This window comes from Oncorhynchus mykiss, chromosome 29 (genome assembly GCF_057628025.1).
Source record: "Oncorhynchus mykiss isolate SJ-2025 chromosome 29, ASM5762802v1, whole genome shotgun sequence".
NCBI classification, from domain to species: domain Eukaryota; kingdom Metazoa; phylum Chordata; class Actinopteri; order Salmoniformes; family Salmonidae; genus Oncorhynchus; species Oncorhynchus mykiss.
Genome location: NC_143050.1, coordinates 14,088,574 through 14,116,206, shown reverse-complemented (window position 1 = coordinate 14,116,206; position 27,633 = coordinate 14,088,574). Strand labels below are relative to the sequence as shown.

At 47.7% G+C, this 27,633-nt stretch overlaps 1 protein-coding gene and 1 long non-coding RNA gene across 2 annotated transcripts; both read left to right on the top strand.

Moving 5' to 3' along the window:
• Positions 1 to 27,594, top strand: LOC110510125 (pecanex-like protein 3). Its single transcript, XM_036968107.2, has 34 exons — positions 1 to 2,042; positions 2,665 to 2,873; positions 3,069 to 3,174; positions 3,962 to 4,001; positions 4,126 to 4,221; positions 4,322 to 6,013; positions 6,466 to 6,595; positions 6,705 to 6,874; positions 7,604 to 7,661; positions 7,750 to 7,900; positions 8,040 to 8,197; positions 8,417 to 8,570; positions 8,762 to 8,794; positions 8,909 to 9,080; positions 9,181 to 9,291; positions 9,401 to 9,602; positions 9,749 to 9,854; positions 10,000 to 10,092; positions 10,232 to 10,382; positions 10,488 to 10,632; positions 11,704 to 11,881; positions 12,040 to 12,148; positions 12,330 to 12,459; positions 14,172 to 14,230; positions 14,331 to 14,546; positions 15,291 to 15,544; positions 15,652 to 15,882; positions 16,010 to 16,116; positions 17,044 to 17,191; positions 17,369 to 17,599; positions 18,208 to 18,482; positions 22,626 to 22,795; positions 22,964 to 23,346; positions 24,031 to 27,594. Exons 1-34 carry the CDS (start codon positions 1,890 to 1,892, stop codon positions 24,169 to 24,171), a joined length of 6,762 nt encoding a protein of 2,253 aa, XP_036824002.2. The 5' UTR covers positions 1 to 1,889; the 3' UTR covers positions 24,172 to 27,594.
• LOC149970359 (uncharacterized) lies at positions 16,415 to 16,663 on the top strand. Its single transcript, XR_016493216.1, has 2 exons — positions 16,415 to 16,528; positions 16,587 to 16,663. It is a non-coding gene; the product is annotated as an uncharacterized LOC149970359 (long non-coding RNA).
• Positions 27,595 to 27,633: the final 39 nt, after the last annotated feature.

Genomic DNA, 27,633 nt, shown 5'->3' with positions numbered 1-27,633 from the left:
ATGAGACCCACCCCGTTAGGTAGACCGGAACTTAACATTTTTTTATGGTAAACGACCTGAGTGAACTATCTTCATTTATCCACCATCTTTGACTGTGGGATGTTGTTTTTTTTTGCTTCGGGTGTGGATAAGCGAGTGATTGTAGCAGTCGCGCTAACGAGGAGGACATTTTTTTAAGCTAGCTAACCAGTGGACACATGATAAGGGAAATGACGCAAATATGTACCAACTGCCCGTTTCTCTTAACCAACAAATATATATTCACTGTGTCTTTCAAAAGAAGAAAGACCATAATCATCTGAAAAACAATATTGTTAGCCAACTGTGGTAAGCTAGCAACCCGCGTTGGGAAAAAGGAAAAAGCATAGATTCTTTAGCGAAGGGATACAAAACTGCTCAACACTGAAGAGAAGAGGCAAATCTGGGCAGCATTGGATTTAGAATAGTTTACAAACAATTTTAATATAGCTATCACGATATCTTACTAACTTTTTTTTAGCTTGCTATCTAGCCACACTCCGCCCCAATTCTGATAGATAGCGTTGGCTGTTTTATTTTTATGTGGCCTAGCTAGCATGCTAATCGAGCGTTCCTGTTTGTAAACTGAAGTACTAGTAGCCCGTTTCTGTTCGTAACGTTAGTGGGGATCTTTCTTGGTGCGATTGCTACCAAAACTGATTTGGTTTAATCCAACACATGTATAATGTGTTTATAAGTTTTATCTCGAAATTACACGTTTGTCTTGTTTTGGAAGCATAACGTTAAGTAGCTAGCAAACGTTAAATTGGTTAAGTAGCAATGGTTCGCAGATAGCCAAATAGCTATAGCTAGTTAACTAACGTAGATGATTTATAAGATACAAACTGACACGTTTTTCTGTTGACAAATCAGCTAGATAAGTAACGTTAGTTTTCTAATTTATGTCTGCTGGTGAAGTGCATTGGTTGGCAAATAACGTCTGATGGAAATTGTGATGGCTAGCTAGAATAACATGTAGACAACTGCTAGCTAGCATGACCTAGCCAGCCAGCTAACTGTAGAAAACAGTAACGTTACGTTAGATTGTCTATCAATCACTAATTAGGTGACAGGATAGTTGAAGTAGGGTTGGCCTTGAAACTATACAGAGGGATTCATGAAAAATAAGATTCTATCGAATTTAGCTGGTTTATAACAAGTTAATAGACCTAACTAATTGGTAACTACCTTTCTGCATTGGCATATTCAGACAGATTATGTTAGTTGCTAGTATACATATCTATGGAGTATTTTTGCAGATGTTTATTTTGAAAATCTATCAGGATGCATAAAGATTCAGATCTCATGAGGTTGAGCACTCCCAATACATATCTGAAGAATTTACACTTGGCCACTGAAGTTGGAACAGTCCAACACAGTTACAGCTCCAAGTGAGTAGGAGATGAGGAGCATTATTAAGATTCTCTGTGACGTTAGACAGGTGTACTACAGCGTCTTGCTTTAAACGATGTTATCAGAAACCACTTTACATTTACTGAAGTGCAACTTGAAATGTGTGAAGAAACCAACCAAATCAGTTGTGATTTTTCTTCCAAATGAATGTTGTTATTTAGTCAGTGGGTCACCACCAGTGTGCCAAAATGTCAATCTCCAGATAACAAAGCAGGGATTACTTTTTTGCAAGAACTGCAACGCAAAGCAGCACATCCCTGAAAAAGAGCATGCACGGACTCCCTTGAGATACACTAAGGATTATAAACCAGAAAGGGAAGAGAACTGTGTTATTAACTTGTTATCCTCAATGGAAGTGCCCTTGTAGCCACCCTGCTACGTGGCTACAACTGTGCCATTAGGAGCTCCAACCTTAGAGGAAGCCTTGCAACCCTGGGTTGGCTGCTCTTAAGGGGACGATGGGTTCCCAAGCTCTTCAGATACTGCGGCAGGGGGTGTGGGCTTCAATCACAGGAGGCTGGTATGTGGACCCCCACCAGAGCACATTCTCCAACTGCTTCCACCTGTACCTCTGGATCTTTCTCCTGGCCTTCCCTTTCCTGCTATACATGGTGAGGATTCATGGAGGTGACAATTTGGTTATTTCTAAAGATGGAAGAATTCCTGTTTTCTAGGAATTCTCTTTAAACTGGATGTCAAGTTAATCAGGCACTTTACATACTGCACTAATAAATGTATATCAGACAGCCATTATTCAGATCAAATGAGAACTGTTTTTATCATAGAACGGGGGAGCAGAACCATGTTGGTAACAAGGTGGAACAGAGTAGGAGAGTACCGTTTTCCCCTCAGCATTAATTCAAAAGCGTATTTTCTTCCACACTTGATGTTGCTTCTCTTTACCTTAATGTTTGCTAGTAGTATTAGTATTTGCTACGCGTTAGTATTTGCTACGGGTTAGTATTTGCTCTAGTGAAGAGTGCTGCCTGGAAACCAGGCCTGTTATGTCCTCAAGCTGTCGTGTCTGTAATCTTTGTGAAGTGGTCCTTCCTGGTCTGTAATATGTCCAATATTCCCACGTGCTTGCCTATCTAGGGGAAGTGTTTGTGTTATGGTTCTTTTACTGGTATTGAGGACAGGGTGTTGTTTCTGTACCCATATCAAGAGCTAGCCTACTTAATATTCCTATCTCTGGACTCACTCTTTCTTGTCCCCTCTGGTCATCCTGTCCAGTCTCTCCCCCCCAGCCTGGTTGTGGCAGCTGTTTACTGTGCTGTGGTGGCAGCCTTCTTCACAGCCATAAAGGCAGTGAACTTCCACCTCCATGCCATGTTCGACCTGGGGGAGATGGTGGAGAAGAGGCAGGTCTCGCACATAACCAATGCCCCACGGCTAGAAGAGGGGGATGATGGGTCAGGAGGCCACGATGGGAACCAGCATAGGTACTGACGGAAATGTCCATATCCTAATGGAATATTTTTTTGTCAAACTTTGTTTAAAAAAACGATGTTATTCTATGTACATCCGAGTGAAGAGGCTCATTTGTGTTGATGCTTTGAGGGCTATTATTTCACATGATTGTGGACAGATTTTGAGTCTTGTGTTTTTTCATTCTGGTATGTATGCTCCCCTCTCAGGGACAGCAATGTTGGTGTGGAGATGACTGTGTTCAGAAAGGTCAACTCAACACCTCCAGTTCGCTGCAGCTCCCAGCACTCTCTGTTTGGACTCAACCAGGTGTCGGTGAGAACTGCCTTGCATTTACACAGCACACAAACGTACTCTCTCTTAACCCTTATCCTACAATTTCTGCGCCCCTGTGGACATCAAATGAACATAACAAAAAATCCCCATCAAAGTCGGTCTGTTTAAGCTAGAGAATATATGTTTTTTTTCCATGGGCTGTGTCTCAATACGCTGATATCGCCCTTCTGCACCTGCGGTGGAAGGTGGCAGAGCTAGAGCGGTGTTTGTCAGACCATGAGACATCCTGAAATGTAGCGTCCAAACTGTTTGGCCTACACACTAATATGACCCCTCTGTGGACAAACACGATTTTGCTCTGACACTCACAAGACTCGTCTGAAGGTCCCTGGTACCAGCAAACATGTTTTATGGAAGAGTATATGGAGATAATATATTGCCCAAATAAAGGATAAATATAACAAAACATTTTTTTCCTGATCTTTCTTATTTCTCTCAGATATAGGACAAACACTTCAGAACAAACTTCCTTTAGATTTATTTTTGGACAATCTGTTGGTCCATGCTGTGAATCTGTTATTCAATGCATTTCTATTGGCAAATAGCAGTAATGCCAAGTTTAGTGTTTCATCCAATATTTTGTATACATTATATCTTTTTTATACCTTAAGGGGTCTTGAAATTCAAAATCAATTATCTAAATGATCCTTGGTATGACCATCTTAAAATAATAGCATATGTTACCTTAGAACCCCCGTATTCCCATGCTAATGATTTATATTCCTATGATATTCATTCTTAATCTAACAAATGTTTGTTTCCTCAGGAGTTTTTGCCCCAGCTTGATGACAGTAGAGGTTCCAAGGGTATCGTATATCTACTCTAACCCCACTGTTGAGGTTGGGTAAAGCTGATCTGACTGACGGATGATAATTTTTTTGTTAAACATGGTTAGCAGTCTAATTTAGGGACTACTTCTTCTCTTCTCAGATATCAAGGATCTGATGCGAGAGCAATGCAGCAACAACTTGATTGTCACGTCAGCTCGCCGGGAGATCTTCTGCCACAGCTCCCAGGACCCCATCCGTAAGCATTAAGCATTACACTGCAAATAGACATCTCATATTTTGTCCATGTTGGTCTTTTCTTTTGCATGTGTGTACTAAGTTTGGGCTTTCACTTACAGATGTTGCCAACATGGTCCCGTCCTGCTTGGCTGCTGCTGTAGGGGGAGAGTTCCCTGATCTAAGGGGAGTGGGAACAGGGATAGCAGGGGGATTTGGTAGCTTCCAACCTGGGATGTGCATCTCCATCCCCCCATCCCCCTCCAGTCAGGAAGACGGAGGAGAGAAGGGCCAATTGGAGGAGATTAAGGGCGTGCTGGAGCAGCTGTCCCAGCAGAGTCCTGAGGAGCCCTACTCCCCCTTGGGCCCCTCTGCTGAGTCAGAGAGCCTGGGGGATGCTCCCATCAGCCCTCTCATAAAGAGCAGTCTGGGTGAGGAGCTAAGTGAGAATCTGCTTGGGCTGGGCCTTGACCCTGTGGCCTTCGCCCCGGGAACAGAGCACCCAGGCAGCCGCAGTGGGGTGGCCATGACTGCCGGCTCCACAGACAGCTGCTTCAGCGGGGGCGGAGTGACCACAGACCGTGAGACCCTCAGCACAGTCAGCAGCTACCGCAGTGAGAAGACTGACTCCACCCAGCTGGAGAGCCCTTCACTCAGCCTGCCACATAACATAGACTCCGGGGCGCCAACCTCTGCCTCAGCCCTGGGCACCAGTACCCTAGAGCCAGCAGAGGAGCCTGTACTGCAGGGGGGCAGTGATACTGATGATCTGTCGGACAGCGAACTACTGCGCTCCCCCTCCAAAGAGCTCTCTCTGGGCCAGGGGCTTGATAAGACAATAGTGGAAGGGGAAGATTTGCCCTCTGTCCCCTCAGATATTACACAGCCCCCCTCCCTTCAGGACTTGTCTCCCTCCAGTAGTGGGCACTCGGAGGCATGTGATCTGGACAGGAGGGTCCCCGTTCCCCCCCTCCCCCCTCCGCGGCAGGCTAACACGTTGCCGTCAGGGCTGGCCCTGGGTCTAGTGTCTTCTGAACCTGATCATCCTGTCTCCTCTATCCCCTTCCTGCCCTCTGAGCAGCCCTTTCTGCAGGCCCAGCAGGTGGTGCGCCCCAAAGACTTGAAGCTGCTGCGGACTGGTGGTGGTTGTGTTGGCCACCAGCCTGGCTGCAGAAAAGCCCCTCGCAAGCGAGGTGGAGGGGGAAGCAGCAGCTTTGACTGTGGCTCCTACAGGAGGCACCACGGACAGCACAGAGACTACATCCCAGTGCGCAGTCGGCTGGGGGCTAAGACCTACAGCGAGAGCCTGTTTGAGGACTCCAGTGACGAGGATGACGGCTCCAGTGTGGGCTCCCAGAGACACTACAGCTCTGACGATGATTCCAGCTCCTCTACCTCATGCTACTCCCCCGACCTCGCTAACACTGGCGTTACGAACTCTCCCCCCTCCACCCAGCTGCCCATCCCCAGGGAAGGAACGTTGTCCGAGACGTCTGGCCCCATCCTCTCCCAGAGGCCACAGAGGTCAGCCAGCACGGCTAGTGCTAAGACTCATGCCAGGGTGCTCAGTATGGATGAGGCCGGTGGGGGCCACACTAACACTGTGGTCCTGCCCTCCACCATGCTGACCACCTCCACCACCGCCCCACGACCCCTCACCATCTCCAAGTCAGACTTGGAGGCCCGGACCAGCCACACAGACGCCTTCCCTGGAACTCACCACCATCGCCTGGACTCTCTGGGAGGCTCCTGGGCTGGCAACCAGACGGGCTGGAGGGCCGGGGAACTGGTGGAGGAGGGAGCTGTGGGGGGAGGTGAGACACATACTATTCACACTAACTTTGGCCCTGTATTCATAAAGTGCTAATCTAGGAACAGGTCCCCCCCGTGTCCTTTCGTTATAATCTAAAAGGCCAAACTGATTCTAGATTAGCACTCCTACTCTGATAGTCCCATTCAAGATGGAAAGAAAGATGAACAAATAACACAAGTTTAATTTACCTAATAGCACTGGCTTTCCCAACCTTATTGGGGAGAAATGTACTTACTACGACTGTGATATGTGTTTGTCTCACCTAACGGTCTTAAGATGAATGCACTATCTGTAAGTTGCTCTGGATAAGAGCGTCAGCTAAATGACTCAAGTGTCATTGAAAGATTGATTGTTTGCTGTATTTACTAGATTAATAAGGGCCAGGTTGGTATTTCTAGAACTCAACAACTGAAATGTACATCCTGGTACTAATGTGAGTATCTGCTGCCTCAGCCCTGGCCCCAGAGGAGGGGGGCAAGCGGGACTCAGTGAGCAGTGTGAAGAGGACCCAGGCCATCCGCAGGCGACACAACGCGGGGAGCAACCCCACACCACCCCCCTCTACCATGGGCTCCCCACCCAGGTTGGTCTAGTGTAACACTTCCACACCATCCGCTCTAGCCATGTCCCTTATGCCAATCACCTCTGTATGTCCATGCTACATAAAGGCCATCCCCTGTGTCTTCCTGTAGTCTCCAGGACCTCCAGCGTGCCCGTACCTCCTCACACTCACGGACCCGGAACCTGCCATCTGCCTTACAGTTCGCCACCTCACTACTGCTGCCCCGCGCTGGGGTCCACGAGGCCTCTACCTTCGACGACACCACAGAGGGGGCTGTGCACTACTTCTATGACGAGGGTGGTGAGTGTTGTGATGTTACACTACTTTGACGAGGGTGGTGATGTTAGACACTATGATGAGGGTGGTGAGTGTTGATGTCAGATACTACTTCTATGACGAGGGTGGTCAGTGTTGATGTCAGACACTATTTCTATGACGAGGGTGGTGAGTGTTGTGATGTTAGACACTACTATTACGAGGGTGGTGATGTTAGACACTATGATGAGGGTGGTGAGTGTGGTGATGTTAGACACTACTATGACGAGAGTGGTGAGTGTTGTGATGTTAGACACTACTTCTATGACGAGGGTGGTGAGTGTTGTGTTAGACACTACTATTACGAGGGTGGTGATGTTAGACACTACTATGACGAGGGTGGTGAGTGTGGTGATGTTAGACACTACTATGACGAGAGTGGTGATGTTAGACACTACTATGATGAGGGTGGTGAGTGTTGATGTCAGACACTACTTCTATGACGAGGGTGGTGAGTGTTGTGTTAGACACTACTATTACGAGGGTGGTGATGTTAGACACTACTATTACGAGGGTGGTAATGTTAGACACTACTATGACGAGGGTGGTGAGTGTGGTGATGTTAGACACTACTATGATGAGGGTGGTGAGTGTGTGGTGATGTTAGACTGGGGCTAGCTTTAGGGAAGGGAAGAGTTAGATCCTTCGGGGGTGATTCTGTACCAGTTTACACTGTAGTGAATGCTCTCCATTCATTGCTGTTTGTTTTTTCAGGAGTGAAGAGATCGTACACGTTTGGACCTGCAGGAGGCGGTTATGAGGACCCAGTGGTGTAAGTGTCTCTCTCTGATGAGCCTCAGACTCTTTGTTTGAAAGGGATGTTGATATGTCTTTGCCCCTCCCTCTTTTTCTCCTCTTAGGGAGCGGGAAAGACAGTCCCAGTCCTCCAGCTTCACCTCCAATGATGTCCAGGATGGGGCACCGGTGCTCACAGTGCTCCAGCCCAGGCCTGTGGTTCTGCAGGGCATGCAGGTGCGCAGGGTGCCCCTGGAGATGTCAGATATGCCAGAGGTGAGACACCGTTAGAATTTGTTTCAGCAGCGTATCATGTATTTTTAACAAATCAACCCGCTGGACATTTCTTGTATATGGCTTTGGTTTTTGTAGAATATTCATGATATTTGTCTCAAACCCCCGCCCCTGTGTCTAGTTTGACCTGGACCATGAATCTCTGCATGAGTCCCAGGAGAACACGCTGATGATCGAAGAGAAGGCCAAGCCCAAACACTACTACCGCTTCTGGGTGCTGCCAGGCAAGTGGCTGAGGGTGCGTTATGACCGTCTGGCTCTGCTGGCACTACTGGACAGGTGAGGCACAGCAGCTAGCTAGTTTATCTCAGTGGTAAAATCACCCAATGTTTGTCATCGTTATTGAGGAGAAAGCCATAGTTCCGTTAGAGGTCTATACTGTGGAGAGACATTGTTAGGGTTTCAAAACTTCGGAATTTGGTAAAGTTACTGGAATTTTCCAACCCTAAACATTATAAATCACCTCCTACTGTATCTTCCATTGTGTGTCACCTGTAGGAACCGTGGTGTAGGGGAGAATGTGTTTGCGGTGGTTCTGGCCAGCATGGTGGCCTTCCTGGGGTTCCTGCTCCTCTTGCAGGGTTTCTTCAGGGACATTTGGGTGTTCCAGTTCTGCCTGGTCATCGCCAGCTGTCAGTACTCACTACTAAAGGTATGCAACACAAGTCGTAAGGAATCAAGTCCCTATTCAATTCCTATTGCCTTTTTTTATTAATACAGGTATCTGGTCCTATTCATCAACTGCTGATGTATTTTAGTTGTTAAAACTGTTATAGACGAGCGTTAACTTGAAGTGAAGTAATGTGTTAGTGTCTGAACTGACACTTTGGTCTCCTTCCTCAGAGTGTTCAACCAGATGCAGCCTCCCCAATGCATGTAGGTAGATGTCATCCAAACATCTGTCTTGGTCATTATCCAGTTTGTAAACGTTCCATTGTTGATTCTTGTTTTGATGGCACAACCTGATGACTGTCTGGTCTAACCCATCAGGGCCATAACTGGGTCATCGTGTACAGTCGGCCCGTCTACTTCTGCCTGTGCTGTGCTCACGTCTGGGTGTTCGACCTTGCTGGGCGCTCGGGCCACCTGCAGCCCTTCTCCCTCTACGGCGTCACCTTCTTCTCCGCTCACTTCCTGCTCTGTGCCAGGGACGTGCTCATAGGTCAGTCCGAGTTAGACTCTTCTTGCTGTGCGCTTTTGCAGATGTATTATGACCAACAGACCCACTCACACACTTTCTCCATCTCTTTCTTTCCCCCCAGTGTTCACCTTGTGCTTCCCCATCATTTTCCTGTTTGGGCTTGTACCTCAGGTCAACACCTTCCTCATGTGTCTTCTGGAGCAGGTCGACATGCACATTTTTGGGGGAACGGGTAAGACGGGTCCATAACATTCGCTGTAATTCACAGTTACACACAACATACTGTCATTTGTTGAGTGATGCCTGTTGACCTTGGTGTGTGTGTGTGTTCCTCTCCACAGCCACCACCAGCCCCCTGTCGTCCATGTACAGCCTGTTACGCAGTGTGTTGGTGACCGCGCTGCTCTATGGGTTCTGTCTTGGTGCTATCATTGCTCCCTGGGAACATCCCCATGTGCCCGTAGTGTTCTCTGTGTTCTGTGGTCTGCTCCTGGCCTTCTCCTACCACCTGAGCCGCCAAAGCAGCGACCCCATCATCCTGTGGTCTGTGTACCTCTACTACCTGAATATACCTAGTGGTACCTTGTCGTACATGTAGATAACATTCCCAGATCCTAGCTGTCATTTGAACAACCTCTCCATCCCTCTTCTCTCATGTTCAACATCTCCCTGTATGTTTTTTGCTCTAGGTCTCTGGTCCGCTCCAAGTTCTTTCCTGATCTGCTGGGTCGGACCCCTGAGGAGCCTCCTCTGGAGATCAAAGACCCCCTGCCTGAGAAACTACACAACTCTGTGGTAAGATGCGTCCCAAATGGCTCCATATTCACTATATAGTGCACTACTATTGACCAAGGTCAATTTGGGATGCATACCAAGACATCCCTCCCTGCTGTTGGTGTTCTGAGGTTTTAAAGCCCGTCTCTCTGTCTGTGTTTTACAGAAAGAGATGTTCCACTCTGACCTTGTCATGTGTCCCCTCATGGCTGTCATCACGTTTGCCATCAGTGCCAGCACTGTCTTCATCGCTCTGCAGGTCAGTCAACACCTGGTCGACCGGATATGGAAGAAATGGGATGTTTCAATGTATAGAGGGAGTCCTTCTGATTGGTTATGGCACTCCGCAGTGTGAGTGTGTGATCTCTGAGACCTCCTGTTCCTCATCTCCCCTCCAGCCTGCTCTAAGTTACATCCTGTACATGGTGGCCGGGGGGGTGGGCTTCCTCACACATTACCTGCTGCCTCAGCTCCGCAAGCAGCTGCCCTGGTTCTGCCTGGCCCACCCTGTCCTCCGTTCTCGAGAGTACAGCCAGTTTGAGGTCCGCGGTGAGTAGTGATCCACCCACCTCTAAACTCACTCACACATCCGTTAGAATTGTGTCAAGGCCTCAGGTTTGTCATATATTTTTTGCTGTGCCCTGTTCCTCCCAGATGCCGCCCAGCTGATGTGGTTTGAGAAGCTGTATGCGTGGTTGCAGTGTTTGGAGAAGTATTTCATCTACCCGGCGGTGGTGCTCAACTCCCTCACTACAGAAGCCCAGCTTGTCAGCCAGAACCCAATGAAACTGGACATCTAGTAAGCAACCCAGCCATCCCCTACCAACCTCCTCAACATACATACACCCTCCTCTTCGGAATCTCATCCCATTCATCCATCCGTCTAATCAGAGTTCAATGAGAACACGCTTTGTATTTGCATCATATGTATTTTAATGTCTCCCTTCTCACTCTCTCCCTTCCCCTCACTCTCTCCCTTCCCCTCACTCTCTCCCTTCCCCTCACTCTCTCCCTTCCCCTCACTCTCTCCCTTCCCCTCACTCTCTCCCTTCCCCTCACTCTCTCCCTTCCCCTCACTCTCTCCCTTCCCCTCACTCTCTCCCTTCCCCTCACTCTCTCCCTTCCCCTCACTCTCTCCCTTCCCCTCACTCTCTCCCTTCCCCTCACTCTCTCCCTTCCCCTCACTCTCTCCCTTCCCCTCACTCTCTCCCTTCCCCTCACTCTCTCCCTTCCCCTCACTCTCTCCCTTCCCCTCACTCTCTCCCTTCCCCTCACTCTCTCCCTTCCCCTCACTCTCTCCCTTCCCCTCACTCTCTCCCTTCCCCTCACTCTCTCCCTTCCCCTCACTCTCTCCCTTCCCCTCACTCTCTCCCTTCCCCTCACTCTCTCCCTTCCCCTCACTCTCTCCCTTCCCCTCACTCTCTCCCTTCCCCTCACTCTCTCCCTTCCCCTCACTCTCTCCCTTCCCCTCACTCTCTCCCTTCCCCTCACTCTCTCCCTTCCCCTCACTCGCTCCCTTCCCCTCACTCTCTCCCTTCCCCTCACTCTCTCCCTTCCCCTCACTCTCTCCCTTCCCCTCACTCTCTCCCTTCCCCTCACTCTCTCCCTTCCCCTCACTCTCTCCCTTCTCACTCTCTCCCTTCCCCTCACTCTCTCCCTTCCCCTCACTCTCTCCCTTCCCCTCACTCTCTCCCTTCCCCTCACTCTCTCCCTTCCCCTCACTCTCTCCCTTCCCCTCACTCTCTCCCTTCCCCTCACTCTCTCCCTTCCCCTCACTCTCTCCCTTCCCCTCACTCGCTCCCTTCCCCTCACTCTCTCCCTTCCCCTCACTCTCTCCCTTCCCCTCACTCTCTGTCCCCTCCTCCTCCAGTGGCCGTGCTCTGTTCATCTCTCTGGCGGGGATGAAGCTGCTGCGCTTGTCGTTCTGCGCCCCGTCCCTGCAGTACGTCACGCTGTGCTTCACCGCCCTCTTCTTCCTCTTCGACTACCCACACTTCTCAGAGACCTTCCTGCTCGACTATTACCTCATGTCTATCCTCTTCAGCAAGGTACCTGTCACCGCCTAGCTCCACGTACTCCTCCCTGGGACTTTGTTTTAGCACACATTCAACCAGATGAAAGCATCTGCACATATGTTTAGTTGTAATGCACTGATTTCTGGCTGTGCTTGATTGCTGACATTGGATTGTGTGGTTTCTCTTGATAGCTCTGGGACCTGCTCTACAAGCTTCGTTTTGTTCTCACCTACATCGCTCCCTGGCAGATCACCTGGGGCTCCGCCTTCCACGCCTTCGCCCAGCCCTTCGCTGTGCCCCGTATCCCTTTACCCTGGCACTGTAGAAAACTGTTTGAACTTAACAAGGATGTCGTCTTTCTGCGCTACCACTTGCTCATTTGCCAGTGAAACAAAGTGTGTAATAACAGTAAATGCTGTGTCCATTGGCTGCACTGTGTGTTAATGGTGTCTGTCAGAACTCCTTAACCCCCTCTGCTCAGACTCAGCCATGCTGTTTGTCCAGGCTGTGTTCTCTGCTCTCTTCTCCACCCCCCTCAACCCTGTCCTGGGCAGTGCTGTGTTTGTCACCTCCTACACCAGGCCTGTCAAGTTCTGGGAGAGAGACTATAAGTGAGTTCTTCCCTTTTCCAGGAGTCAGGGAGATGTAGAGATGTAGCTTCAGGCAGACGTAGGTATTGTCCAGGACACCAGCAGTTGATGGGCTGTTGTTTTTTTTGCAGATAAGAGGTTAATGTTAACCAGATGAAGGTGATTAATGCCATGTCTATATCCATCTGTTGCAGTGATAGCTAGCTGACTGCATTATCCTTTTACACAGCCGCCACCTGTCTCATGACTAGTACAACAAATGCTGACACTACACTTCCAAGTATATCTGACCAAATTATGAAAGACAAGCATTGTATTTTGAATTCCGTAAAGTAATTGTGGAAGAGAGACAACTATCCTTTTTTCACATCAACAATGACAAGCCACTGGGGTCTGACAACTGGAAAAATGGAAAATTACTGAGGATAATAGCAGACGATATTGCCACTACTATTTGCCATATTTCCAATTTAAGCCTAATATAGAAAGTGTGTGCCCTCAGGCCTGGAGGGAAGCAAAAGTTATTCCCCTACATAAAAATAGTAAATCCCCCTTAACTGGCTCAAATAGCCGACCAATCAGCCTGTTACCAAAACTTTTGCTATTTTTGCTATACAATGCTATTATACAGTAAACAAATTGACAACAGACTTTCAGCACGCTAATAGGGAAGGACATTCAACAAGCACGGCACTAAGACAAATGATGACTGATGGGAAGAAAAAAAAGATTGTGGCGGCTGTTAGACATCAGTTTGGCTTTTGACATTATCGATCATAATCTGTTCCGGGAAAATGTATGTGTTGTGGCTTTACACCCCCTGCTATAATGTGGATAAAGATTTAGCTGTCTAATGGAAGCCTCTCCAACAAAATCCAGGTAGAATCAGGAATTCCCCAGGGCAGCTGTCTAGGCCCCTGACTTTTTTTCAATCTAAGATGGGGAGAAGTCTGCTCTGCATTATTAACAGCACTATCAACAAGGCAGGTCCTACAGGCCCTCGTTTTGTAATGCCTGGACTACTGTTCAGTCGTCTGGTCAGGTGACACAAGGACTTAGGAACATTTCAATGGGCTCAGAACAGCATGGCTGGCCCTTGGATGTACACAGAGAGCTAACATTAATAATATACATGTCATAATGTGCATGTCAAAGTGGAGGAGAGATTGAGTTCATCACTACTTGTATTTGTGAGATGTATTAACGTGTTGAGCTGTCTGTTTGAACTACTGGCACACAGCTCACACCCATGCATACCCCACAAGAACTGCCACCAGAGGTCTCTACTGTCCCCAGGACAGACTATGGGAGGTGCACAGTACTACATAGAGCCATGACTACAAGGAACTCTATTCCACACCAAGTAACACACGCCAGCAGTTAAATTAGATTTAAAAAACAGATAAAAATACACCTTATGGAGCAGCGGGGACTGTGACGCAACACAAAAATAGACACATGTATACAAATGCACAATAACATACGCACTATACACACATGTACACATGGATTTTGTATTATAGATATGTGGTAGTAGAGTAGAGGCCTGAGGGCGCACACTTAATATCATGTGAAATCTGTTATGAATGTGTTGTAATGTTTTTAAAATGTATAACTGCCTTCATTTTGCTGGACCCCAGGAAGAGTAGCAGCAAATGGGGATCCATAATAAATACAGTATAGGAGTTGCTAGAGCCTCTGTCACCCAGTTAACATCATGTCTGTCTTTCCAGCACCAAGCGGGTTGATCACTCCAACACTCGACTGGCCACCCAGCTGGACCGCAACCCAGGTCAGCTGCTACTACCACAACCTTCCCTCATCTAACGCAAGTCCTCATTCTTTAAAAGGACTCTGTTCTCATGCCTGTGGTCTCCTCTCCTCTCTTCCAGGTGCTGATGACAACAACCTGAACTCTATCTTCTATGAACACCTGACGCGCTCTTTACAGCACAGCCTGTGTGGTGATCTGCTGCTGGGCCGCTGGGGAAACTACACCACAGGAGACTGCTTCATCCTGGCCTCCGACTACCTCAATGCCCTGGTGCACATCATCGAGATCGGCAATGGCCTGGTCACCTTCCAGCTGAGGGGGCTGGAATTCAGGGGTGAGCATGGAGTGAGGGGGAGGTGGTGGGAGAGGGAAGGGGTTTGGGGTAGAAGGAACTTGTATGGAACTGAGTTCAGTGTAGTAAGCTTTGATGGTTTGAACATGAGATAGTGTTTTGGACTTGTCTGAATGCTATTATTTTTCATTCTGTTGTCTCTCTCATATCTGTCTCTCTCATATCTGTCTCTCTCCCCGTCTCTCTCATATCTGCCTCTCTCCCCGTCTCTCTCATATCTGCCTCTCTCCCCGTCTCTCTCATATCTGCCTCTCTCCCCGTCTCTCTCATATCTGCAACTCTCCCCGTCTCTCTCATATCTGCCTCTCTCCCCGTCTCTCTCATATCTCTCCCCGTCTCTCTCATATCTCTCCCTGTCTCTCTCATATCTGTCTCTCTCCCCGTCTCTCTCATATCTGCCTCTCTCCCCGTCTCTCTCATATCTGCCTCTCTCCCTGTCTCTCTCATATCTGCCTCTCTCCCCGTCTTTCTCATATCTGCCTCTCTCCCCGTCTCTCTCATATCTCTCCCTGTCTCTCTCATATCTCTCCCTGTCTCTCTCATATCTGTCTCTCTCCCCGTCTCTCTCATATCTGCCTCTCTCCCCGTCTCTCTCATATCTGCCTCTCTCCCTGTCTCTCTCATATCTGCCTCTCTCCCCGTCTCTCTCATATCTGCCTCTCTCCCCGTCTCTCTCATATCTCTCCCTGTCTCTCTCTCCCTGTCATCTCCCTGTCTCTCCCCCAGGTACCTACTGCCAGCAGCGGGAGGTGGAGGCCATCACCGAGGGGGTGGAGGAGGACGAGGGCTGCTGCTGCTGTGAGCCGGGCCACCTGCCTCACATGCTCTCTTTTAACGCAGCGTTCGGCCAGCGCTGGCTGGCCTGGGAGGTGGCTGCCACCAAGTACGTCCTGGAGGGCTACAGCATCAGCGACAACAACGCCGCCTCCATGCTGCAGGTGTTCGACCTGCGCAAGATCCTCATCACCTACTACGTCAAGGTGTGTGATCCACACTGATCTTACAGTTAACTATAACATGAGATCCAATAGCAGTTTATTTGAACAGTAGGTGGCCTGGTCTGTAACACGTGTTTCCTCTACCACAGAGCATTGTCTACTACGTCAGTCGATCTCCTAAACTGGAGGAGTGGCTGGCCAATGAGATGGTGCAGGAGGCGCTGCGGCCCTGCCTAGACCCCGCCTACGTGGACAGTGACCCGACCTTCAACCTGAACATAGACGAAGACTACGACCACAGGGCCTCTGGCGTCACCCCCAGCTCCTTCTGTGTGGTCTACCTGGACTGGATCCAGTACTGTAACAGCAGACGCCAGACGGTCAGTGTCCCTTGTCATGTTACTGTTGAAAAGGTGACATGTTGATTTGACCATTACTTCCCATATGTAGTTAGTGTCATCAGCAGACTAACTACACAACGTGCTTCATGTGTGTTTTCTGTTGTAGCCGGTGGAGGAGAGCGAGAGAGACTCTCCTCTGGTCACCCTGTGTTTTGGCCTGTGTGTCCTGGGGAGAAGGGCTCTGGGCACAGCCTCCCACAGTATGTCTGCCAGGTAAGACCCAGGACTAAACACTCTGTCTGCACTCTAACTGGAGGGAGTATGTCTGTCAGGTAAGACCCAGGACTAAACACTCTGTCTGCACTCTAACTGGAGGGAGTATGTCTGTCAGGTAAGACCCAGGACTAACACTCTGTCTGCACTCTAACTGGAGGGAGTATGTCTGTCAGGTAAGACCCAGGACTAAACACTCTGTCTGCACTCTAACTGGAGGGAGTATGTCTGCCAGGTAAGACCCAGGACTAAACACTCTGTCTGCACTCTAACTGGAGGGAGTATGTCTGTCAGGTAAGACCCAGGACTAAACACTCTGTCTGCACTCTAACTGGAGGGAGTATGTCTGTCAGGTAAGACCCAGGACTAAACACTCTGTCTGCACTCTAACTGGAGGGAGTATGTCTGTCAGGTAAGACCCAGGACTAACACTCTGTCTGCACTCTAACTGGAGGGAGTATGTCTGTCAGGTAAGACCCAGGACTAAACACTCTGTCTGCACTCTAACTGGAGGGAGTATGTCTGTCAGGTAAGACCCAGGACTAAACACTCTGTCTGCACTCTAACTGGAGGGAGTATGTCTGTCAGGTAAGACCCAGGACTAAACACTCTGTCTGCACTCTAACTGGAGGGAGTATGTCTGTCAGGTAAGACCCAGGACTAACACTCTGTCTGCACTCTAACTGGAGGGAGTATGTCTGTCAGGTAAGACCCAGGACTAAACACTCTGTCTGCACTCTAACTGGAGGGAGTATGTCTGTTAGGTAAGACCCAGGACTAAACACTCTGTCTGCACTCTAACTGGAGGGAGTATGTCTGTCAGGTAAGACCCAGGACTAACACTCTGTCTGCACTCTAACTGGAGGGAGTATGTCTGCCTCTGTGATACTGTATACTAAAGGTGACTGTTTGTGCCCTGACTTTCAGCTTGGAGCCTTTTCTGTACGGCCTCCACGCCCTCTTCAAGGGGGACTTCCGCATCACCTCTCCCAGGGATGAGTGGGTGTTTGCAGACATGGACCTGCTGAACAGGGTGGTGGCGCCCGGGGTGCGCATGTCCCTCAAACTGCACCAGGTTAGACATACTGGCATGACTCATTACAAACACTATAGTAACCAGCTTAATGACCTCAATGTCAAGAATTGACTGAATTTTAGAGACATTTTGGTGGACAGAGCTAAGACTAAGAAGCTTAATGATGACATCACCCACACTAAGCTCAGTGCTCTGCCCCCCCCCCCCCCCCAACAGGATCACTTCACGTCTCCAGACGAGTACGAGGACCCGGTGGTTCTGTACGACGCCATCACTGCCAACGAAGAGAACATGGTGATCAGCCACGAGGGCGACCCGGTGTGGCGCGGCGCCATTCTGGCCAACATGTCCTCGCTGCTGGCCCTGCGCCACGTCATGGACGATGGCAGCGACGAGTACAAGATCATCATGCTCAACAAGAGGTTCCTCAGCTTCAGGGTCATCAAGGTCAGCTACTGTAGAGATTCCCACAGTCACAGCTTGTTAGTGGTGTACACTGAAATGCCAGGAGGACAATGGAGGCATTGCTGTAGCAGGACCATGGATCACATTGAGATTGATTAATATCAGTAGATATTTGCCAGGAATGTTCTAGTGCTCTATTGTTAACGCTGCTTCTATCTCTAGTTGTGTGTCACCAGTTCTGGGTCAAATCAAATTGTATTTGTCACATGCGCCGAATACAACAGGCGTACCCTTACTGTGAAATGCTCACTAACAAGCCCTTAACAAACAATGCAGTTTTAAGAAAATATTTACTAAATAAACTAAAGTAAAAAAAAAACAATGAGGCTATATACAGGGGTTACCTGTACCGAGTCAGTGTGCGGGGGTACAGGAGGTGTTGAGGTAATTTGTACATGTAGGTAGGGGTGAAGTGAATATGCATAGATAATAAACAGTGAGAAGCAGCAGTGTTTAAAAACGGGGTAGAAGCTGTTAAGGAGCCTTTTGGTCCTAGACTTGGCGCTTTGGTTACCATTTGCCGTGCGGTAGCAGAGGTTATTTGCGACTTCTTGTGCTCCTCCCCCTGCTGACCCACACTGTCCTGCCAGGTGAACAGGGAGTGTGTGCGTGGGCTGTGGGCGGGCCAGCAGCAGGAGCTGGTGTTCCTGCGGAACCGGAACCCAGAGCGTGGCAGCATACAGAACGCCAAGCAGGCCCTGAGGAACATGATCAACTCGTCATGTGACCAGCCCATCGGCTACCCCATCTACGTGTCGCCCCTCACCACCTCCTTCGCAGGCGGGCACACCCAGCTCCGCTCAGTCTGGGGGGGGCCTGTCAGCCCCCATAACATCTACGCCTGGCTCATCAGCAGCTGGGACAGGTACACTTACACGACACAGCCTGCGGTAGTCATGCTAAGGCTGTGAGATACACTATATATATGTATGTATGTATGTATGTATGTATATGCGCAGTTGAAGTCAGAAGTTTACATACACCTTAGCCAAATACATTTAAACTCAGTTTTTCACATTTCCTGACATTTAATCCTAGTAGAAATTCCCTGTCTTAAGTCAGTTAGGATCACCACTTTATTTTAAGAATGTGAAATGTCAGAATAATAGTAGAGAGAATGATTGATTTATTTCAGCTTTTATTTCTTTCGTCACATTCCCAATTAGTATTTGGGAGCATTGCCTTTAAATTGTTTAACTTGGGTCAAACGTTTCGGGTAGCCTTCCACAAGCGTCCCACAATAAGTTGGGTGAATTTTGGCCCATTCCTCCTGACAGAGCTGGTGTAACTGAGTCAGGTTTGTAGGTCTCTGCTCGCTTTCCTTTTTCAGTTCTACCCACAAATCTTTTTGAGGTCAGGGCTTTGTGATGGCCACTCCAATATCTTGACTTTGTTGTCCTTAAGCTATTTTGCCACAACTTTGGAAGTATGCTTGGGGTCATTGTCCATTTGTAAGACCCACTTGTGACAAAGCTTAAACTTCCTGACTGATGTCTTGAGATGTTGCTTCAATATATCCACATAATTTTCCTGCCTCATGATGCCATCTATTTTGTGAAGTGCACCAGTCCCTCCTCCAGCAAAGCACACCCACAAAATGATGCTGCCACCCCCGTGCTTCATGGTTGGGATGGTGTTCTTAGGCTTGCAAGCCTCCCACTTTTTCCTCCAAACATACTGATGGTCATTATGGCTAAACAGTTCTATTTTTGTTTCATCAGACCAGAGGACATTTCTCCAAAAAGTACGATCTTTGTCCCCATGTGCAGTTGCAAACCGTAGTCTGGCTTTTTTATGCCGGTTTTGGAGCAGTGGCTTCTTCCTTGCTGAGCGGCCTTTCAGGTTATGTCGATGTAGGACTCGTTTTACCGTAGATATCGATACTTTTGTACTTGTTTGCTCTAGCATCTTCACAAGGTCCTTTGCGGTTGTTCTGGGATTGATTTGCACTTTTTACACCAAAGGACGTTCATCTCTAGGAGACAGAACGCGTCTCCTTCCTGAGCGGAATGACGGCTGCGTGGTCCCATGGTGTATATACTTGCGTACTATTGTTTGTACAGATGAACGTGGTACCTTCGGGCGTTTGGAAATTGTTCCCAAGGATGAACCAGACTTCTGGAGGTCTACACATTTTTTTTTGAGGTCTTGGCTGATTTCTTTTGATTTTCCCATGATGTCAAGCAAAGAGGCACTGTTTGAAGGTAGGCCTTGAAATACATCCACGGGTACACCTCCAATTGGCTCAAATGATGTCAAGTAGCCTATCAGAAGCTTATAAAGCCATGACATAATTTTCTGTAATTTTCCAAGCTGTTTAAAGGCACAGTCAACTTAGTGTATGTAAACTTCTGACCCACTGGAATTGTGATGCAGTGAATCTGTCTGTAAACAATTGTTGGAAAAATGACTTGTGTCATGCACAAAGTAGATGTACTAACCGACTTGTCAAAACTATATTTTGTTAACAAGAAATTTGTGGAGTGGTGAAAAACACAAGTTTTAATGACTCCAACCTAAGTGTATGTAAACTTCCAACTTCAACTGTATATACCTCCTGATGAGGTGGCAGATGGTCTCCTGAGGGAACTCCTCCCAGACCTGGACTAAAGCATCCGCCAACTCCTGGACAGTCTGTGGTGCAACGTGGCGTTGGTGGATGGAGCGAGACTTGATGTCTCAGATGTGCTCAATTGGATTCAGGTCTGGGGAACGGGCGGGCCAGTCCATAGCATCAATGCCTTCCTCTTGCAGGAACTGCTGACACACTCCAGCCACATGAGGTCTAGCATTGTCTTGCATTAGGAGGAACCCAGGGCCAACCGCACCAGCATATGGTCTCACAAGGGGTCTGAGGATCTCATCTCGGTACCTAATGGCAGTCAGGCTACCTCTGGCGAGCACATGGAGGGCTGTGCGGCCCCCCAAAGAAATGCCACCCCACACCATAACTGACCCACCGCCAAACCGGTCATGCTGGAGGATGTTGCAAGCAGCAGAATGTTCTCCACGGCGTCTCCAGACTGTCACGTCTGTCACGTGCTCAGTGTGAACCTGCTTTCATCTGTGAAGATCACAGGGCACCAGTGGCGAATTTGCCAATCTTGGTGTTCTCTGGCAAATGCCAAACGTCCTGCACGGTGTTGGGCTCCCACCTGTGGACGTCGGGCCCTCATAACACCCTCATGGAGTCTGTTTCTGACCGTTTGAGCAGACACATGCACATTTGTGGCTTGCTGGAGGTCATTTTGCAGGGCTCTGGCAGTGCTCCTCCTGCTCCTCCTTGCACAAAGGCGGAGGTAGCGGTCCTGCTGCTGGGTTGTTGCCCTCCTACGGCCTCCTCCACATCTCCTGATGTACTGGCCTGTCTCCTGGTAGCGCCTCCATGCTCTGGACACTACGCTGACAGACACAGCAAACCTTATTGCCACAGCTCGCATTGATGCGCCATCCTGGATGAGCTGCACTACCTGAGCCACTTGTGTGGGTTGTAGACTCCGTCTCATGCTACCACTAGAGTGAAAGCACCGCCAGCATTCAAAAGTGACCAAAACATCAGCCAGGAAGCATAGGAACTGAGAAGTGGTCTGTGGTCACCACCTGCAGAACCACTCCTTTATTGGGGGTGTCTTGCTAATTGCCTATAATTTCCACCTGTTGTCTATTCCATTTGCACAACAGCATGTGAAATGTATTGTCAATCAGTGTTGCTTCCTAAGTGGACAGTTTGATTGAGTTTGAGTTACATTGTGTTGTTCCCTTAATTTTTTTGAGCAGTGTGTGTGTATATATATTACTCAGAGTCAGGTATTCCTGCAAACTGCACATATCTCACACATGCCACTGTTCTCTCTCTCTCTCTCACACAGTGCATTCGGAAAGTATTCAGACACCTTGATTTTTTTCCACATTTTGTTACTTTACAGCCTTATTCTAAAATTGATGAAATACACGTTTTCCCTCATCAATCTTCATCCTTGATGTTTTTACTACTTGATTAGAGCCCTCCTGTGGTAAATTTAATTGATTGGACATGATTTGGAAAGGCACACTACTGTCTATATAAAGAGACCACGGTAGACCAGTCCATGTCAGAGCAAAAACCAAGCCATGAGGTCGACGGAATTGGCTGTAGAGCTTCAAGAGAGCATTGTGTCGAAGGACATATTTGGGGAAGGGTACCATAACATTTCTGCAGCATTGAAGGTCCCCAAAAACACAATGGCCTCCATCATTTTTAAATAGAAGACGATTTGTAACCACCAAGACTCTTCCTAGAGCTGGCAGCCCAGCCAAACTGTGCAATCGGGGGAGAAGGGTCAGGGAGGTGACCAAGAACCCGATGGTCACTCTGACAGAGTTCCTGTGTTGAGATGGGAGAACCATCCAGAAGGGCAACCATCTCTGCAACACCACCAATCCGGCCTTTATGGTAGAGTGGCCAGACAGAAGCCAAATAGAAACTCCCCAAATACAGGTGTTCCAAGCTTCATACCCAAGAACGCTTGAGGCTGTAATCGCTGCCAAAGGTGCTTCAACAAAGTACTGAGTAAAGGGTCTGAATGCTTATGTAAGTGTCATATTTACGATTTTTGTTTTATATTTGCAAACATTTCTAAAAACCTGTTTTTGCTTTGCCATTTTGAGGTAGTGTGTAGATTGATGAGGAAAAAAACAACAATTTAATCCATTTTAGAATAAGGCTGTAACGTAACAAAATGTGGAAAAAATGGAGTCAATGCTTTCCAAATGCACTGTACATACTGGTAAGTTCATGTTTGAAGTATCCCAATATTTCTGTTATTATGGGGCTATCACTCAGTCGAGTGCGCAGGGAGTCTGGTGGTTGATGGCCTAGAGTGTAATGGTGACCTTTTGAGGGTGTTCATATGGTTTAGTAAACTTTGTTAAACTGGAACCTTGTCGTTGTGTCATTTCGAATTAACACATACAACACACACTGACCGTGTGTGATAAGACTGTTCAAATCCCTGTGTTTCTCCTGCAGGTTACAGAAGGGTTGTGGAGCTGGCTGTAACAGTGGGGGAAATATTGAGGACTCTGACTGCGGCGGCGGCTCCACATTCGTCTCCAACAACCCATCGGCTCACACCACCCAGAGCACCCCGGCCTCCAGCCTTCCCCAGCCCCACTTCACCTTCATCCACCCCCCTATGGGTGAGCCCAGGACCCCACCACTCCTCTACAACCTCTGATGTCCACTGTTTAGCTGCAGCTAGCTATTATAACAATATCAATACTGACAGTATGCTGATAACACAGCAATGTTTGTATAATGATATTTTTGAATGAAGTGAATGAAATAAGTTGCTTTTGTCTCCGTAGGAACTGACAACCCTGTGGGCCCCACCCCCACCTGGCCCCACCACCCTCAGCCCCTCCCCTTGGCTCTGCTCAGCCAGTCAGAGGGCAGGATGGACGCTGGGCTAGTTACTTCCCTCCACCGGACCTCATCCATCCAGGGTCTCCTGGGTCAGCACCTGTCCAGCTCCCAGCTGTCCTTCAGCAGCTCTGTGGTCATGGCTCCACTGCCTGGCCCAGGCAGCTTCCTGGACGGAGGGCACAGAGGGTCCGGGCGGGCAGGACTGGGACATGGCCTGCCCTACGAGGGTCTCTACGGGAAGTGGAGCATGTCCGGCAGGAAGGGCTTCAACGGGCCAGCCGCAGCTGAGAGTGACGGTGGAGCTTCTCAGTTCATACGGACACAGGTGAGGATGGTGAAACGGTGAAACATGTTGAGTGAAGGTAGAACAGACACTGCGTGTACAAAACATGACAAGGTGAATCCAGGTGAACGCTATGATCCCTTATTGATGTCACTTGTTAAATCCACTTCAAACACTGTAGATGAAGGGGAGGAGACGGGTTAAAGAAGGATTTTTAAGCCTTGAAGAAATTGAGACAAAATATTTGCCTTTTCAATGAGATATGGTAGTATGGGCCAGGCGCACCAGTTTGTGCCAAGAACTGCTAGACTGCTGGGTTTTTCACGCTCAACACTTTCCCGTGTCTATCAAGGATGGTCCACCACCCAAAGGATATCTAGCCAACTTGACACAACTGTGGGAAGTATTGGAGTCAACATGGGCCAGCATCCCTGTGGAGCATTTCGACACCTTGCAGAGTCCATGCTCTGATGAATTGAGGCTGTTCTGAGGGGAAAAAGGGGAGGGGCAGGGTGCAACTCAATATTAGGAAGGTGTCCTTTGTGTTTTGTACACTCAATATATAGTCTGTTGGAAGGTGGAGTATGCTGTCAACAGTATGAAAATAATGTAGCGACAGGACCTCTTACAACAGGATGTTATGGCTTTCAGATCAACTTAATGATGGTGATTTGTTGTGATGGAAAAAGGTTTCATTAGTTGCGGATATTTCCATCTGTGTTTCAGTCTACTCCTCCTGCACTGCCGCCTGGGGCCAGGCCAACACAGGACCCCCTGGGGGTCACCCAGTCCACTGAAACCACGCTCCCCAGCCCCGCGCCCGGGGAGGAGTCCACCGAGCTGCCTTTACTTGAGCACCTGGGCTGAGTCTGCTCTGGAGAACCCATGAGAACCCCTGCAGCCAAAGCACAGCACCACCATGGCCAGTTCTAGAGTGGGCCTAACCGGACCTATTCCAGCTTCCCAGAGTCATTCCAATGCTCATATCCTCTCTCTCTCTCTCTCTAAAAGAGACTGGACTCTGAGGTCTGTTACGTCTCTGATGGCAAATCACAACATCTCAACATGTTTTGGATTACATTTCTTTTCGAGCTTTGCCATGCTGGATGGATCTGAGGTTTAAATACATTCCTGTTCTCCTCAGTGAACCACCACAAGGATGCATGTCAAAACTAAATGTACGCCCCCAGCCCCCATCCCACCATCTCCCCTCCTAAGACAGGATCTCTATTTGATAGGACCTATTCCCTCAAGAGTTTCTGTAACAATGGTAACCCTAGCAGGCCAAAAAGCCAGTGCAATTGTAAGGGAGCTTTTTCCTTATGTAATGTTTAGTTGTTTTTTTATTTGTTTAGTTCGTTTGTCTTCTCCTTCACCTGAGACCTACCAGCAACAGCATAATGACTCAGAAAAGGGAACTCTAATATCCTTGTTGCTGTATGTACAGGTGAAGCCAGAGTTACTACCATAACAAGCCTTGTTCTTTACCCACACTGCCCATCCATGCTGCACCAACCTGCTGCTCCACTGTAGAACTAGTTCACGTTCACAACTGTGGGGATATCCACTCAAACTGCAAGGGTCACATCAAATGACTTGAACAGCTACAATATGACAGGGGTCAGCAACAGGCAGATTTGAAACATTTTATTAGCAAAAATATAAATAATATATGTGTGTGTGAGTTTTGGGTCAAAAGACTGTAAAATCACCAGGAATTCAGAAAAAATATACAAATATTTAGGAAATCTGTTCCCAAGTATTCTAACAAATAAAACGTGTCAATGTAATTTTGTATGACTGTATTTGAAAATAATAATCTCTCTTTTTGGGCTTAGTTTTGGTCAATTTGCAGAGTACAAATTATTACAATTATTTTCCGCCATTCTCTCTGACAAAAATCAGGCTGAATCTAGTTGCTTACCCCTGCCATATGACCAGTCAATATCAACTCCCCACATCACTAACATAACACACACATTCCAAAACCCTCCCTGTAAAAACATCTTCATACTCATTTGGATATTTATTAGAGGCACTTGACCACAATCAACAATCTCAAGTGTTCTGTCAAAGAGCTTGTTTCAGGGATAAGACTTACGCCTACTCCTACCTTTCCCAACATTTGGTGCTTTTTCCCAGTGGAGTTTACAGTCCTGTCAGGCCTGGACAAAAGTTCTGAATTTGGGGAGGTTTAATGAGATGGGGTGGGGGGTGACTCTGGACAGCTGATGGACCAGGACACAGAATGAAAAGAGAAGAGATGATCACCAGGCAGGGACATTGTTCAGACCACAGGATTCTAAACTGAGAATCTTCTTTCTAAAGCCTTTTAGATTTTTGTGTCCTATTTTTGAGGTGAGTGGAATGTCTTTTTAATTTACTTGAAGAATCACAACTTCCTCAGTGGCTATAGGCCAGCCCACTGAGTTGCCCTAGTGACCAAACGTTCCCTCCCTGACCTGATCCAATCAGCTGTGGACTCTATGCAGTGGGAGGGGCTCAGACAGCTCTGTGTGGAATAGCCACCAGCAAGAGGCCCTTCTGCTTTCCTTGGCTCCAGGCAGCTACTACTACTAAACTACAGCCCCTCCTGTTACTACTACTACTACACTTACAACTACTGTTTGTGCCACACATACCTCCAGCGTTTTAGTTGGAAACCAAGTTAAATAAATACTGAAAAACAAAGATGGCATATTTTATTGGATTTCTTGATAACGTCCGGAAGACTGTTAAAAGGGTTTGTCTATTTGACATGCTGATGTGATACAGAGATGTGGAGATTGGACTTGCCTCTTGTCATTTTTTGCCACACGTTTGGTATGATTTAACATGTTTCACTAAGGTTTCTCTTCTAAGGTGTGTAATGTAACTGGAAGTATTCCTGAGAAGTCACTTTAAAATGTTTGCTCCCACTCCTGCCTTTGCCATACCCTGCTTTAAGGGTCAAATGAAGGCGTTGATGTACTTCTGAGTAGAGTCCTGCTCCAATGATGCTCTCTCTACCCAGAGCACATATCAGACAAGCTGGCTGTCCAACTCTGTTCTGTCCTGAGAGCTATAGGGTCTTACAGCACTACAGTTATCCACATGTCTGTCCCCTGGCCAGTTGTGACAAGTCTTTTATATCAATGGTAGAGCTATCTGGAATAACCTTGTGCCATGGTGTAAAGCTGGACCTAGAAGCCTTGTATGCTCCATTCCCCCCCCCTAACCATCTTAGTAGTTTGTCACCTTTTTAGTTAGACTGAACTGTCTACTAAACTTTCTCTTAGATCTGTCCTTACAGGATGAAAGACAACTAATAGGTGGAAAAGGGCATTCACATGGTCTCCCATTGGGAAAGAATGGGAGGCAGTGGAGGCTGCTGGGAGGAGCTATAGGAGGACAGCCTCATTGTAATGGCTGGAATGGGACCGCATCAAACACAGGGAAACCACATCTTTGACTCCATTCCGTTCATGCCATTACAGTGAGCCTGTCCTATAGCTCCTCTCACCAGCCTCCTCTGCAGTCAAGGTGATTCCATTCAGGCTTAGAACCATCTTGAAACACATCTTAAGGACTTGGAACGAGCACTGTGCTAATGTAGATCTAGTCTCTTTGTTTGTCAGATCATTGGATCTAACTCTGTCATGGGGATTGTTGAGGAGGAGCTGGCACCAACCAGATGTTAACATGTGTCCACCCTAGGCTTAGGAAAAGCAGAGCCATTCTGATCAGGGCCCTTTTCTGGTTCTCTTTCCCCTAATTCTCAGTGTAATATCCAAAGCAACAGGGAGTACTTTTATTACTGGGAGAAAGGAAAGCACTGGACAGACCTGGGTGTCAATATTAAAAGGGATTTCTTAATCTCTGCCCTTTATGTACAGCATGTTTTGTATATAAATATACATTTCAAAATATATATAAATCTATTTTATTATTAGTGCATTTCTGGTTCTTTTTCATGGAAGACACTATGTTGAGTCTTAGGGGGTTCTCTCTTATGTTTACCCCTCAGGAGAGATCTGGTTCCTGGGTGGAAGGGCACTCTTCACATTGAATCATGCAGTTTGGGGAGAATTGATTTCATACATACTTTGCACTAATGCTGTATACTTGTACACCATCCCACATGTTTTTTTTAAGTTATGACTAAAATAATTTTGGGGGGGGGGGGTGTTTTTTTTTAACTGTCCCGTTGACATTTAAAGTTCTGTACAGTTTTATTTTTTATTTTTTATGTGATTTCCCCCCACTCCCTATTTAAATTAAAGATTTTTGTTTAATCATTTGCAAATGAAATGCTGTGAGTGCTTTCATTTACCTTTCCTCAACCTTTGG

Bases quoted from the DNA above. Each gene is read 5' to 3' on its own strand.
- LOC110510125 (XM_036968107.2), top strand. From the start codon at position 1,890: ATGGGTTCCCAAGCTCTTCAGATACTGCGGCAGGGGGTGTGGGCTTCA. The intron at 2,874-3,068 runs GTACTGACGGAA...CTCCCCTCTCAG, and splicing joins CACGATGGGAACCAGCATAG to GGACAGCAATGTTGGTGTGG. The intron at 4,222-4,321 runs GTAAGCATTAAG...TTTCACTTACAG, and splicing joins CAGCTCCCAGGACCCCATCC to ATGTTGCCAACATGGTCCCG.